This window comes from Gambusia affinis, linkage group LG22 (genome assembly GCF_019740435.1).
Source record: "Gambusia affinis linkage group LG22, SWU_Gaff_1.0, whole genome shotgun sequence".
Lineage (NCBI taxonomy): Eukaryota > Metazoa > Chordata > Actinopteri > Cyprinodontiformes > Poeciliidae > Gambusia > Gambusia affinis.
In genome coordinates this window covers 21619923-21632049 of record NC_057889.1, presented here as the reverse complement: position 1 = coordinate 21632049, position 12127 = coordinate 21619923, and the positions used below count along the sequence as shown (strand labels likewise).

Genomic DNA, 12127 nt, shown 5'->3' with positions numbered 1-12127 from the left:
AGAGAAAACAAAATTGCAGAATATGTGTGTTTCAATCTGCTAGTAATCAGCCAGGCTCCGCAGAGCTTAATTTCATCAGATGTTAATAGTATGCATGATTGTTGTAAACAGAAAGTAGGGACTGCATACTAACACCTCAGAAAAATGGAAGCACTTCTCACCGTTGGGCTGGAGGTCTGAACTGCTCAGTAAGGCTTTCCCATCCAGTGGATGGGAAAGCCTCTCATTGGCCAATCTAACCTACAGTTTTTCCCGCTGTGCTTGAGGTTTGAACCAGACACAGTTCGTTTTTTTGGTCAGAGTTTGATTGCCCGTTCACATATTCTCAAATGAATCAGACTTTATAGGATAACAAGCCAGAGCTGGATTAAAGACGACTAAACAGGGCAGGTGTGAATCACCTTTAAGTCAATCAGTATCTGTACCATATTGTCTTTCACAGTACTGGAAGAGAAGGAAACTGTTCTGACAAATGTTTGTCTTACAAATCAAGCATGCTCCCTGACATTACAATAACTACCAATACTTTGCTATGGTAGTAAAAACACATCAATCCTTTCCATTTTCATCACCCTTCTGCTTATCCCTTTATTTTATTTTTTTATTTTTTTTGAGAAATATAGAAACTAGTAAGCTAGTAATCTATTTTAGTCAGAAGTGTTGTGTTTGTGTGTGATATCTCTACCATACATGTATGGAATGTAACTTCCTGTTTATTGGTCATTTGAGACACAGCCTCCTCATGGCCCCACAGGCTAACACTGCATGCCGTTCAAGCATTTGGAGTCGCACGAAGCACAAAACAGGAGTTTTCACACTCCATTTTCTAACAGTATCCAGGATGTCTGGCATTCAGGCTCTTCCTGTGTAGCAGCCTGACACGGTCCCTGTAAATTCAGCTGCTTTCAGGCTCCTGACCTGGGTAAACAACTAATGTCCAGGGCTGAGAAAAGGAGCAAGACCAAGATATAAGAGCAGCTGCTTGGTTTCTGCCCACTGACTGAAGAGTGAGTGTTGAAGCTTTAGACCTTCTGCCCACCCTGGCTGAGTAGAGGGGGAGGGGAACTCACTGCCTGCTCAAACCAAGGTGAAAAGGGTGCCATGGTCCTGGAAATGGAGACGAGGTGAGAGCACTCAGTATCACTCTGCCAGTTGGGTTGGGGGTGGGGTGGGCAGTTTGGATGAGTGCACTGTCTGCCTGGAGCCGTCAGGAGACAAAAATCTTTCTCTTGCTGCTTTCTCTCTCACTTTCTTTGTGTTGTTGTCTCCCTCTCTCTCTGCCTCCCTCTCTCTCTCTGTTTCGCTCAGCTTCCCATCTGTATGTGATTTGGGCCTGGCTCAGGGAAGAAGCAAGCCCACAAGGGCAGGGAGGGAGGAGAGAGAAGAGAGGAAGTCCACAAAAGTTAGTTTTACAGGATTCAGCTCGGGCCGGTACAAGGGGCAGCGCTGGATCTGGACATCAGAAGGAGTGGAGAAGTGAAGTTAAAGGTTGAAGAGGCCCACAGGACACTTCTGTGACTGAGACAAAGACGGGAGGGGTACGCTGGATAAACCTAAATATGGCTACAAAACCCCTGTCCTGCCTTTGCCTTGTCTCCATCCTCTCAGGAATTATCTATTCAACTTCTGCCAGCCGGTTGCGGTACGAGGAACAGCAACAAACTCTCACGAAAGTAAGAATCTTCTAGCTTTTGATTGGTCCACTGTTCATGTTATCTGGCACTTTGATTGGTCTGACTGTCCTGACCTGCTCTTGACTAGATCCATACATGATTTTGACTTATAGGCAATAGGTCTGCTTTCTAAGTGAGTAAAAAAACATTGTCTGTTTGAAACTTTACAAAGACTCTGCCCTGTTTTGGTAGTGCATTATGTCCATGTGGGTACGTGTTTGCATTAGTTTGCATTACCCTGAGAATGGAGCTCACATAATCTCTGGAGATACTGTCTCCCCTGCTGTCATGTGCCTGCTGCCCCTCCCTGACAGTTTCTTAATGGAAACAAGCTGCCAGTCTTTGAGCGACGGTAGAGGGAAAGAAAACCAAGAGGCAGGTCATGAGAAACCATTATGAGTAAACAGCTTTAGTTCCAGTGGCTTAGCTTAGCCTTACCAGATGAACAAAGTGTGATATGTCATAAACACAGAGGACCTTTTAAGAAGTCTATAGAACCACCCTCATTTCTTCACACTTGACTTAGAAAGACATACCCTGTAGGGATATGCAGAGATCTGAAGTTGTACCGTAACAGGCTATAGCTGGTTGGTTAAAGTCTAGTCATAAATAGAATCAGAAAACTAGTTTTTTCTTGTTTGTTTATGAAGAGGGCATATTATGCAAAATTTGCTTTTGGCACATTTTTGTACTTCATTTGGAAACATAATGCCAAAAATAACATCCAGGAAGTTTTTTCCTATTAATGTTCTTTGATTTCTAAAAAACGTGTCATTTAAAAATCTCCTGGTTATGAAGTCACAATGAGTGGGCATTGCCCTTTACCTAGCAACCTTGGCCAACTAGCAGTCAAAGTTGAGCTCCACCCACTATATTATTAGAAGATGAACACATTTGGTCAGCTAGTTTTACTGCTGTACAATGGCTGCTTGAAAATCCAAGTGTTTTTGGTTGACTTACTATCCAGAAATCCCTACATCTTTGATGGTTGTGCAGGAGGCTCTTCTTCTACTTCTGGACATTTAATATTCTGTTTGCAACCATTTTCATTTGTAGCAGTGAGTGACTGAATTTAATATCAACTTCCTAAAATAATAGTCAAAGTCATTTTTGCCAAAAGACGTGGCAATTTTACTTTTCAAAAATCACTTTAGGTAAAAAATAACTTTGGCCATTATTTAGGAAGGTGATGATATGGATGATGGTCAGCAACGGGAGCAGAATCAGTGAGGATGAACAATAACAATATAATAATACATACCACAACTCATGATCTATAGCAATAGATAATTTGTCTGACAGAATAATTGATTATTTCTGCTATACAGAACTGCACAGCATTCTGGGGGATGTCAGTCAGTCAGAGGAGAGGTTTCAGCTGCTCAACCTTTCAAGACCAACTAAGCAATGCTAAGCACTGACTCATTTGTTACCAAGCAATAGCAGCACGGTGCTTCATAACTGCAGTGTTGTGTAAAACTAACTTTTTGGAGCTTTACATCATCTTATAATGTTATTCCCTCATCACAAACATATCTGGACTGTTGACTTGATTTTTTTATGCATGTTCGAGAAATTCTTTAATCTCCATGGCAACCATTGACCTGTGTAAAATGTCTGAGGGGTCCTAGCTCCGCCTACCAGACGCAGCTCCTCCTCCTTATATTTGATCTATACCACATTTTAGAACATCTGAAGGTTACATGGTTACTTGATTGTGCCATGAAATGATTCTGTGTTGTTGGAAAACACATAAGACTATCAATTTTAAAATAACAGCAGTGTGGAGTCAAAACTGTGGATAAAACAGGACAGGTCATGCTATCACTTTGGCAGCATTTGAGATAGTTAAAACTGAAAAGGAATCAATAACTATCAATATGGACTTATATTGTGATAGGTTTCTCAGTCCTATCCTAAGAAGCAGCTTTCACTTTTTAGCAGCGACATTACAAACACCCTCTGTCATGACTGCTATGGTCGGTCTTCCCACTGCATCCACTACAATACACAAAGCTGCCTCTCAGCCGGTCCACTCCAGCCGCATTCTGATGTGGCATTCCAGTATTTACAATGCATCAGTTCAGCTTGAACTGCCTTCAGAAAGCTCTGCAGAGCTGCCGTCAAACACAACAACAGGATCTGGTTCTACAGACGAACAGTGTGGAAAGTAAATACTCTCTCTGGCACTGCAGCTTCATGCCTCTGCAGCCACACCGTCATCTTATAGTTTTGCAGGAAGCCTTTATTTCTGCTGAGTGTGTTCAGTAAGTTTGGGTGAATAAATCTTCAGTCTTATCTCTTTATCATCTGTTTGTTTGGTAAGTTTTTCCTGCAATGAGGAGTAAATCTGGAGTAAAACAGCCTGACTCGTCTCCTCCCATCGGTTTATGCTGTGCTGTCATTATAATAGCTTGGAGAAGTGGTTGGGGGGTATCAGACACTAGATTCAAGTCTGGTGAACATACTCAGAAAAACACAGTTCCCAGGTCATGAGAATCTCACCCGGCCTGAAAGTCTCAGGCGGTGTTTCCTCTCAGGGGAATCTGAGGTCAAAAATGGAAGAAAACAAAGAAAGAAAGCAAAAGAGAAGCGGAGGCTCTGGTTTAGTCATACTATGCATTAGAGATTAAACATCACAGACTCTGTTGCAGTTTTCACTCATTTTGCTGACCGATTTAGACTGACTTTCAACCACTGAAGGTGTCACCATGAATCAATCCGGTATGAAAAGTTATTTCTTTTTTAGGTTTGCAGCAATCTTAAAAAAAAATCTGTTTGCATCAAAAAGATGTGGTCATGACCAAGATGACACACTTTTTAGATGACACATACCAAACAGTTTCTTGTATAACATACACGAGTCAACAAAATTAATTAACCAATCTGCTGCCAGCTCCAAGTTTCTTCGAACAGTTGCTGTGGCCAGTTACATGGTGAACCAAGGCCAGGTTCACCCTGGACAGGCTGAGATTATAACAAAGTGGTATCAGACAAAGGGACACATGTGCTTTTGTTCTGGTTATAAGACGGACTGGGTGTGGTTTGCTGTGGTGACACAGAGCACAACTCACATATAGAGGCGGACGTCACAAGTTCCTCGTCTCTCATTATCCAACAGGTTGGATGAACTACAGGATGCCTTTTAGGCCATGGGCTGCAGGTTCTGGGGAAGTCCTAATCCTTCAAAGAAAGACACCTACCTCAGAAATGAATGAATTAATAAAAAGTGGAACAAATATTTCCAAAATCTTTCTGAAAGTAGAAAAGTGGTAAAAGCACATGGTTGCCATTGTGTTGGTCAGGTTGTCAGAAAGGTCATTTTAAGGCACAAAACAAGAACTAATCTCTTGTTTGACCACATTGTTTAACAAAAATGTTGCGTGGACTGAAAAAGAAGGGATGTGAAGAAGGAAAAAGTTAGAGTGAGACTTCAACAGACCTGGATGTTTAGAATGAACTCATAAAGGAAACAAGTGTGTGACAAAATAAGAGCCAGCTAAATATAAAGCTTTTTATGACCGTGGCGCAACAAGCTAATTCTCACTCTAAATGTTCATTCCAAAGCCACAACTACCAGCTGAAAACATGTGCAAAAGAGAAACAAACTGACATCTTTTAAAAGAAATGCTGTGTGAATAGCTTTTCTGTTAGCCACAAAGGGACACTTTATTCCTGAGGACAGAAAAAAAACAAAAAAATCACAAGAACGCAGATTCCTGGTGAGAAAATAAAAAGTATTCTGCAGCTCCACCAACCAGCGGGTCCCTTCTGGTTCTGGTTAAAGCACAAAGGAAAAACAACTTTAATATGTGCTGAGCATTAAATTAGCTATGGATTTCTACAGGATGTGACAACATCTTTAAGCTTCTACTTTTGTGAAGCCTACCTGCACAAAAGTAATTTTCCATTAAACTTTTGACAATTGAATGGGTAAAGAGAAAGTTTTAGAGAAGTCCGTGACATGTGCTATCCCAACCCTTAATCCTTAAAGCCCCCCAGGATCCCTGACCCCCTGCAGCTGTTTGACCCAGCACGCAGTCATCTGTCATCTTCCAGTTGTTTTCTATTGCTTTAATAGCCTTTTCTATAAACTTGTGGTATTTATTTTTTATTTTAGCCTAGTTAACTGAGAACATTTAAAACTTTCTCTGGATGTTTTTGCGTGGCAGCATGACACTTGAATAACGTAATGTCGGTCTGTGCATACTGATAGTGAGGGAAACCCACAGGAAATCTGTCCTGTGTGGGAGACAGCGTTCTGTTTTTCAGGATGTTTAACATGAGCTGGCCACAAACTCATCTTTGTCTCACAGTCCATCTGTGGATTGAACGCAGAGTGAATCACAAGCGTCCACAGCTGGACGTCTGTGGAACGTTTCACCCTCTGAATGTCAACGTCCGGCTGGCTGCATGCAGCAGAGAGGTCAAACGCTGGGCGTCCTTCTGGCCGCAGCTCACAAAGTTGCCATTGTAGGCACCACTGAGAGCTGCAGCTCCTAGAGCTCAAAGATGATCTGAGACACAGAGAGGGACGATGTGGAACATCATGAGACATGAGACAGGAAGCCTCAGCTCAGACCTGCTTCCCCAGAACAACACGCTGATATGAAAGAGACTTTTTTTCAACAGATTTAGGAGAATGATTGGAAAGCAAAGAAAGGATTACAATATATCTGGACTAACGTTGTTATATTAGTCATCATTTAACACATTAGTTTTAGTTTGATATTAATAAATATTTATTTCCATCTTGCTGCTATTTGCTTCTCAGATGGTTGTGGTGGTGGGGAGCAGATGTGGTATTTGTTTGATTATGCGATAGTGATACAGCAAAGGATTATGGGGAGTTAAACCGAAGCAGAGAGGAAGTGATGTGGCTGTGGTTTTTTCGAGGTGTCAAAATACATATAATACTTATAATACCAGTTATCGGGCATAAGAGCAATAGTAATATGGAATATTGACATCTGCCCAAATTTTCAAATGGGTACATCAGTGCAGGCTGAGTCAGCTGCCTCTCTTGGTTCCCACACCTCGCTCTTCTCTGCTCAGGGTGCTTACGTTTTCTCTGGCAGTTCCTCCATCCTGGGTTCATGTCTCTGCCTTTCAGCACACTAAACTCTACGTTTTCTTTGTTTTGTTTATCAAGGACTTCACTCTCCATGCATAGCTCTCTGCATTTGGGTCCCTTAAGCCAAGCACAACAATTCCATGGCATTGAGGCGGGGATGCTGACTCGAAATCCATTCCATTTTGAAAACCACGTGTTTAATTCCCTTCACTTCTTAGTTATCCACCAGTTTGTGTTGGCACATGATAAAATCGCAGTAAAGAAAAACAAAGCATCCAACTTTAAAAATGTTGACCTCCAAACGTTTCTGGGGTATCAATGCTACTGTGAGGGGTTGGAAAAGAGGGAAGGCCCAATGGAGAATCATAAGAAGGAGAGAAGCAGAGCAGGAGGAGGTGGAATTTATTTTGAAAGCTGTGAGGCAATCAGGGCGAGCTGAGAGGAGCGAGGTGGAGAGTTCCTCACCGCAGTGGTTGCAACAACAGTCTGGTGAGACATGGTTCAAGAGCCGAGGAGAATATACTGCAGGAATATACTGTGGAGAAGGTCAGTCAGTTGATTTCTCAAGAGAAGGAGGAGCAGAGCTGGAAGTCTGTAAATGGAGGCCAATAAACAAAACCGAGCAAAGCCACAGGGAACAATCGGGAAGGGAAGCAAGAAAGAAAATCCATGTGTGTCTGTTGGATGTGAAGTAGACAGACATTACGTGGACACTAACATGTGCTCTGTGTGTTTTAAATGAGAAATTATTCACCAGGCATATTCACCTTTTTTTTTTTTTCAGTGTCCAAGAGGTTCCTTCGTCAGTCAACAAAACTCCTGTCTGCCATGCAACTGCAAGGGCCACACTGACTACTGTGAAGACATCACTGGCATCTGTATTGTAAGTATCACATTTAGACTGTCCTGGGTAATCACCTTGGTGCCAGTTGTAGTATATGACCCCTGCCCTCCACCTCCAGAACTGTAAGGATCACAGCACAGGGGATTTTTGTGAAATGTGTGAAGACGGCTACATCCTGAGCTCCAGACAGGACGGGCTCCATACCTGCGTCCCCTGCTCCTGCCCCATCTCTGCCCCCTCCAATAAGTAAGCTGCTTGGCTCTTCCTGAGGCGGTCTTAACAATGCAAAAACACTAAATCTTATCAAGTATCTACTTTTTTGTCTAATTTCCAGTTCAAATATCTTAGTACATTTTAAATAAGACAAAACTAACTTACAAGTAACTTTTTAGCAAGATATAAGAGCTTGTTTGAAGTTAATAATTCTTAAAAATTGATAACTGATTACTTGTAAATTTGTTTTGTCTTTTTCAAGTGAACTAAGACATTTGCACAAGAAACTAGACAAAAAAATGGGTAATAGTTTGCGCCTTTCTGTCAAGGTTGAGTATTGGCTAGTGATGTCTATTTTTGACATACTTTCTTGTGTGCCTGTGTGTTTCCGGGCAGCTTTGCTGTGTACTGCAAGAAAGGGATTAGCACTGTGCTGTGCAAGTGCAAAGAGGGCTACGCTGGAAATCACTGTGAGAGGTCAGAGCTGATCAGACTTTGTCTTTGTCCACATTGTTTCTCCGCTCTTTGATTAAAGTGATTTATTTTTAAAATCAATAATATGTAGTGTTCAGCATCACTTTCTTGTTGAAAGCAGTCATTGTAACCTTGCATTCTACACTGTGCACACCACGCTACAGGTGTGCCCCAGGTTACTATGGCAACCCACTGCTGATTGGTTCATCTTGTAAGAGGTGCGACTGCAACGGCAACACGGACCCTAACCTGATCTTCAACGAGTGCCACAACGTGACGGGCCGCTGCCAGCACTGCTGGGGAAACACGGCCGGCGCCAGCTGCGAGCGCTGTGCCCCCGGTTTCTATGGCGATGCCATCAGTGCCAAGAACTGCAGAGGTAGGGAGGATGGTTGGGGAGGAGGGGTTATCGCACGAAAATACAGTGCCTATTAAAAACATTCACCAGCTTAGATGTTGCTTTTTTGTTGATAATCCACCATTATCATAAAAATGTGACCTTTTAGACCAAAAACATTTACAAAAATATTCAATAGCGAAAGCTAATTTCTATGATACAATGACAGTTAAATAAAAACATTTAGCTAAGTGATAACTTAAAGATTCACCTCCTTTAAAGTAACAAAGCCAATTCTGCAAAGGTCCAGATGTCACAATGAGTGGAATGGAATTCACCTGAATATTTAAATTATGCAGTCCATTATTTTATGTTTCATATTTTTAATTTAAACAGTCAGTATGATGCAGTATTAAAAAGAGCTTTACATCATCTTAAGATGTTTTGTCATCATCTAAATCATACCTGGGGTTTTGCCTTAATTTTTTTCATGCATGAATGAGAAATCCTTTAATCTCCATGGCAACAAATCAGCTGTGCAAAACGCCTGGTTGGACCTAGCTCCGCCTTCAAGGACAAATCAGTTTCCAAGCTTCCGAGGTTCTGCCTCACAGAACAACCCTACACTGGCCCCTTCAATTAGCAAACACCTGGTTGAAATGCACGTCTTCTGAGCTCTTTATATGAGCTACTTTTTAGTGCAAAACTGGTAAAAGCTTTGTTAAAGGTTTAATAGAGGAGACATGTGATGACTTCCTGAAAGCGGATTTTCAGAAAGAGCAGGAGCTTCTTAAAGACGGAATTTTCCCAATTTTAAGGCATTAAATTACAAAGTCAAGTTTCCTTTAAGTCATGTTTAATATTTACATCATTTTCATAACAACTGAAGGTAACTGAAGGTTACTTGATTATGCTATAAAATTTTACCATGTGTCTGCAAAATACAAAATGCTGCCCCTTTAATTGTCTTTATTTTGTATCAGTCAATTTCATTTCCACATTAAAGATTTTTATTGTATTTTGCATTGGTTAAGGATGCCTGATTTTGTTGATCATAATTGATTTGTAGAAGCAAGAAGAAAGGGTATAATAATCTATAAATCTGTTGGGGAAATGTCAGCTGTCTGCAGGATCAGGACAGGAGGGAAGCTTGTGGACACAGCTGTCGTTAGCTGTGGTGTGTTTCAGTGACAGCAGTTGGGCGTTTCTGTAGTGGCAGCGTTGTGATCTGATTGTTCTGATCCAGGCGCACCACATGCAGAGGCTGCAGTCTTCAGCGCGGCTGTCACTGGTGCGATTCCCGGCCCACTTCTCTTCCTGTCCAGCTACCAATAAATAAAGATCTCTAGTGCCACAATAACCTTTAAGTCCTGACTACTTCAGATTAACAGGTGTGTACGACTGTGTGTCCCAAAGAGGGAAAGCTGCTCTGTGGAAAAACACGTCGAGGCCACCGCTCTGTTTGACGGATTACTGTACAGCTAATTCTAGAACGAACCCCTTCCACCTTGCACGGTGTGTGTTGCGATGTTGCAGGTTCTCATCGGTGTGTGTGTTTGTCCTTGTCTGTCCCAGTGTGTGAGTGCGACAAATGTGGCACCTCGTCATGTGACGACCGGACAGGAGTGTGTCACTGCAAGCCCGGAGTCAAAGGTCGTCTCTGTGACCAGTGTGAGGTGAGACCGACCGCAGCTCTTCTGCTCACAAATGCTGTAAATCAGTGGTTAGAAGAAGCAAATTGTTGTATTTCATGAAAATGTTGAAGGAGAGGATGAAAGTTTTCTAACATATTAATCACTAAATTCATGTTTCTCCTAGGCCTTCATTAAATATCTTGACAAAACATATAACATATTCATGCTATAATAAAATGTTAATTTCTGGACTATCTGAACTTCATCTTGACCTCAGTAATATTGTAATAATGACATGTGTAAAAATAAAATTGAGCAACAAATCTTAAATATTTGAACTCTGATTTATTCATCTGAATCTCAACCTGAGGTTTAGAATATGTTTTCTGATCCTCATCCGGAATAAATGAGTTTTCCATAGTATTAATGGAAAATCATCAACGGTTAATATGCGTATGAATTATTTTCCACAGGATGATCAACAACTAAATGAAAAGACCTGCTGATTGCATCATACACCACCTTGTCAAAAATTTCACACCCAGAAACTACCCCCTTATTTTTTTTTACAGTATGTAACAATAATTTATAACTACAAATATGGATTATGTAGATATTTGATACAATTCATTTTACATCAACTGCTACCAAAATAATTAATAACTCAGCTCCACAACTCCATCCCAACTGGACTATCATATAATACTCCAGTGAAAGTAAAAGTAGCTCTGTCAAATTAATAAAAATATGGAGGCAAAAGAATTGTACATGGCAGCAAAAACTCCAATGTGCTCACATCTCCTGTCAAATGATGAGCTGTAGCATTTCTTCAGTCATTGCACAAACAGAAAAGGAAAATGATCCCACAGTTCCCACATTCAATATAACTTGACTTGTTTGTTTTTGGGGGCTTTCTTCATCCAGGAGGGTCACTTTGGCTTCTCCAGCTGTCAGGGCTGCAGGAGGTGTGAATGTGGGCCAGCTTCCCTCCGCACAACGTGCCATCCGCTCACCCACAGCTGTCCCTGTCGCCCTGGGGCCGGAGGCCGCTACTGCGAGCGCTGCCTCACAGGATACTGGAATTACGGTCCATCCGGCTGCCAGAGTAAGTCAGAAGACCAAATGTTCCTTCTCTGTCTGCAAATTAGCAGACAGAGAATTAGAAGAGCTTGTTGAAGAATGGAGTTTGCATTCCTGTCGGAACAGGATGAACTCAGGCTTCCATTCCCATGACTGCAGCAGCACTGCTGTTATCAGAGGAGAATGTATTAAGAGCTGTGACCCTTAGCCTGAAGACTCTCTGCAGAGAGCCGGATGACATCACCATGCAGCTTAAACGTGTATACATTGTGCAGCTGCTAAAGCCATTAATCCCTCAGCAGGGAGACCACAAGGCAGATGTTCAGGCCTCCTGCCAAACCACTGCAGCTCCTGATATTTATATGGACAGCATAAAGTGTGTGCCATGTCGACTTGTTTATGGTAATGCAGGTGGATTTTTTTGGCATTTTTATACCACCGGTATAAAAATGAATAATGCGAAATCAAAAGATGACATCAGTTAACTGAACCTGTGCAGCGTGAGGCACTATGTGGTCCACACTCCTTACACTCCAACTATAGCAATGCTGCCTATAGTTGTTTGCCATCCACCAAGCTGGACCAGTTGGTCAAAGGTCTGGACTAACGTCCACAGAATTTGCTGATATCTGTGATAAGGGACTGATATAAAAGGAAGTTTTCCTTTTATATTAAAATAAGATTTTTAGTCTTCCACACAATGCTTGAGTTCTTAAAAAAACACTTCACATCTTGGAAGACTGATGTTCTGAAACAGAACGGTTTGTTTCATTTGTGTGTTTAAGTATTTTTATTTAA

At 41.6% G+C, this 12127-nt stretch overlaps 1 protein-coding gene across 1 annotated transcript in view; it reads left to right on the top strand.

Annotated features, from left to right (window-relative positions):
* The first annotated feature begins 1318 nt into the window (after nucleotides 1–1318).
* Nucleotides 1319–12127, top strand: part of lama4 (laminin, alpha 4) — a 34353-nt gene continuing 23544 nt past the window's right edge. The window contains exons 1-7 of the mRNA XM_044105659.1: nucleotides 1319–1673; nucleotides 7532–7630; nucleotides 7710–7837; nucleotides 8201–8281; nucleotides 8443–8657; nucleotides 10191–10291; nucleotides 11174–11354. Of these exons, the coding sequence (XP_043961594.1) occupies nucleotides 1560–1673; nucleotides 7532–7630; nucleotides 7710–7837; nucleotides 8201–8281; nucleotides 8443–8657; nucleotides 10191–10291; nucleotides 11174–11354 (919 nt within the window). The 5' untranslated portion in view covers nucleotides 1319–1559. The remainder of the gene's footprint in view (nucleotides 1674–7531; nucleotides 7631–7709; nucleotides 7838–8200; nucleotides 8282–8442; nucleotides 8658–10190; nucleotides 10292–11173; nucleotides 11355–12127) is intronic.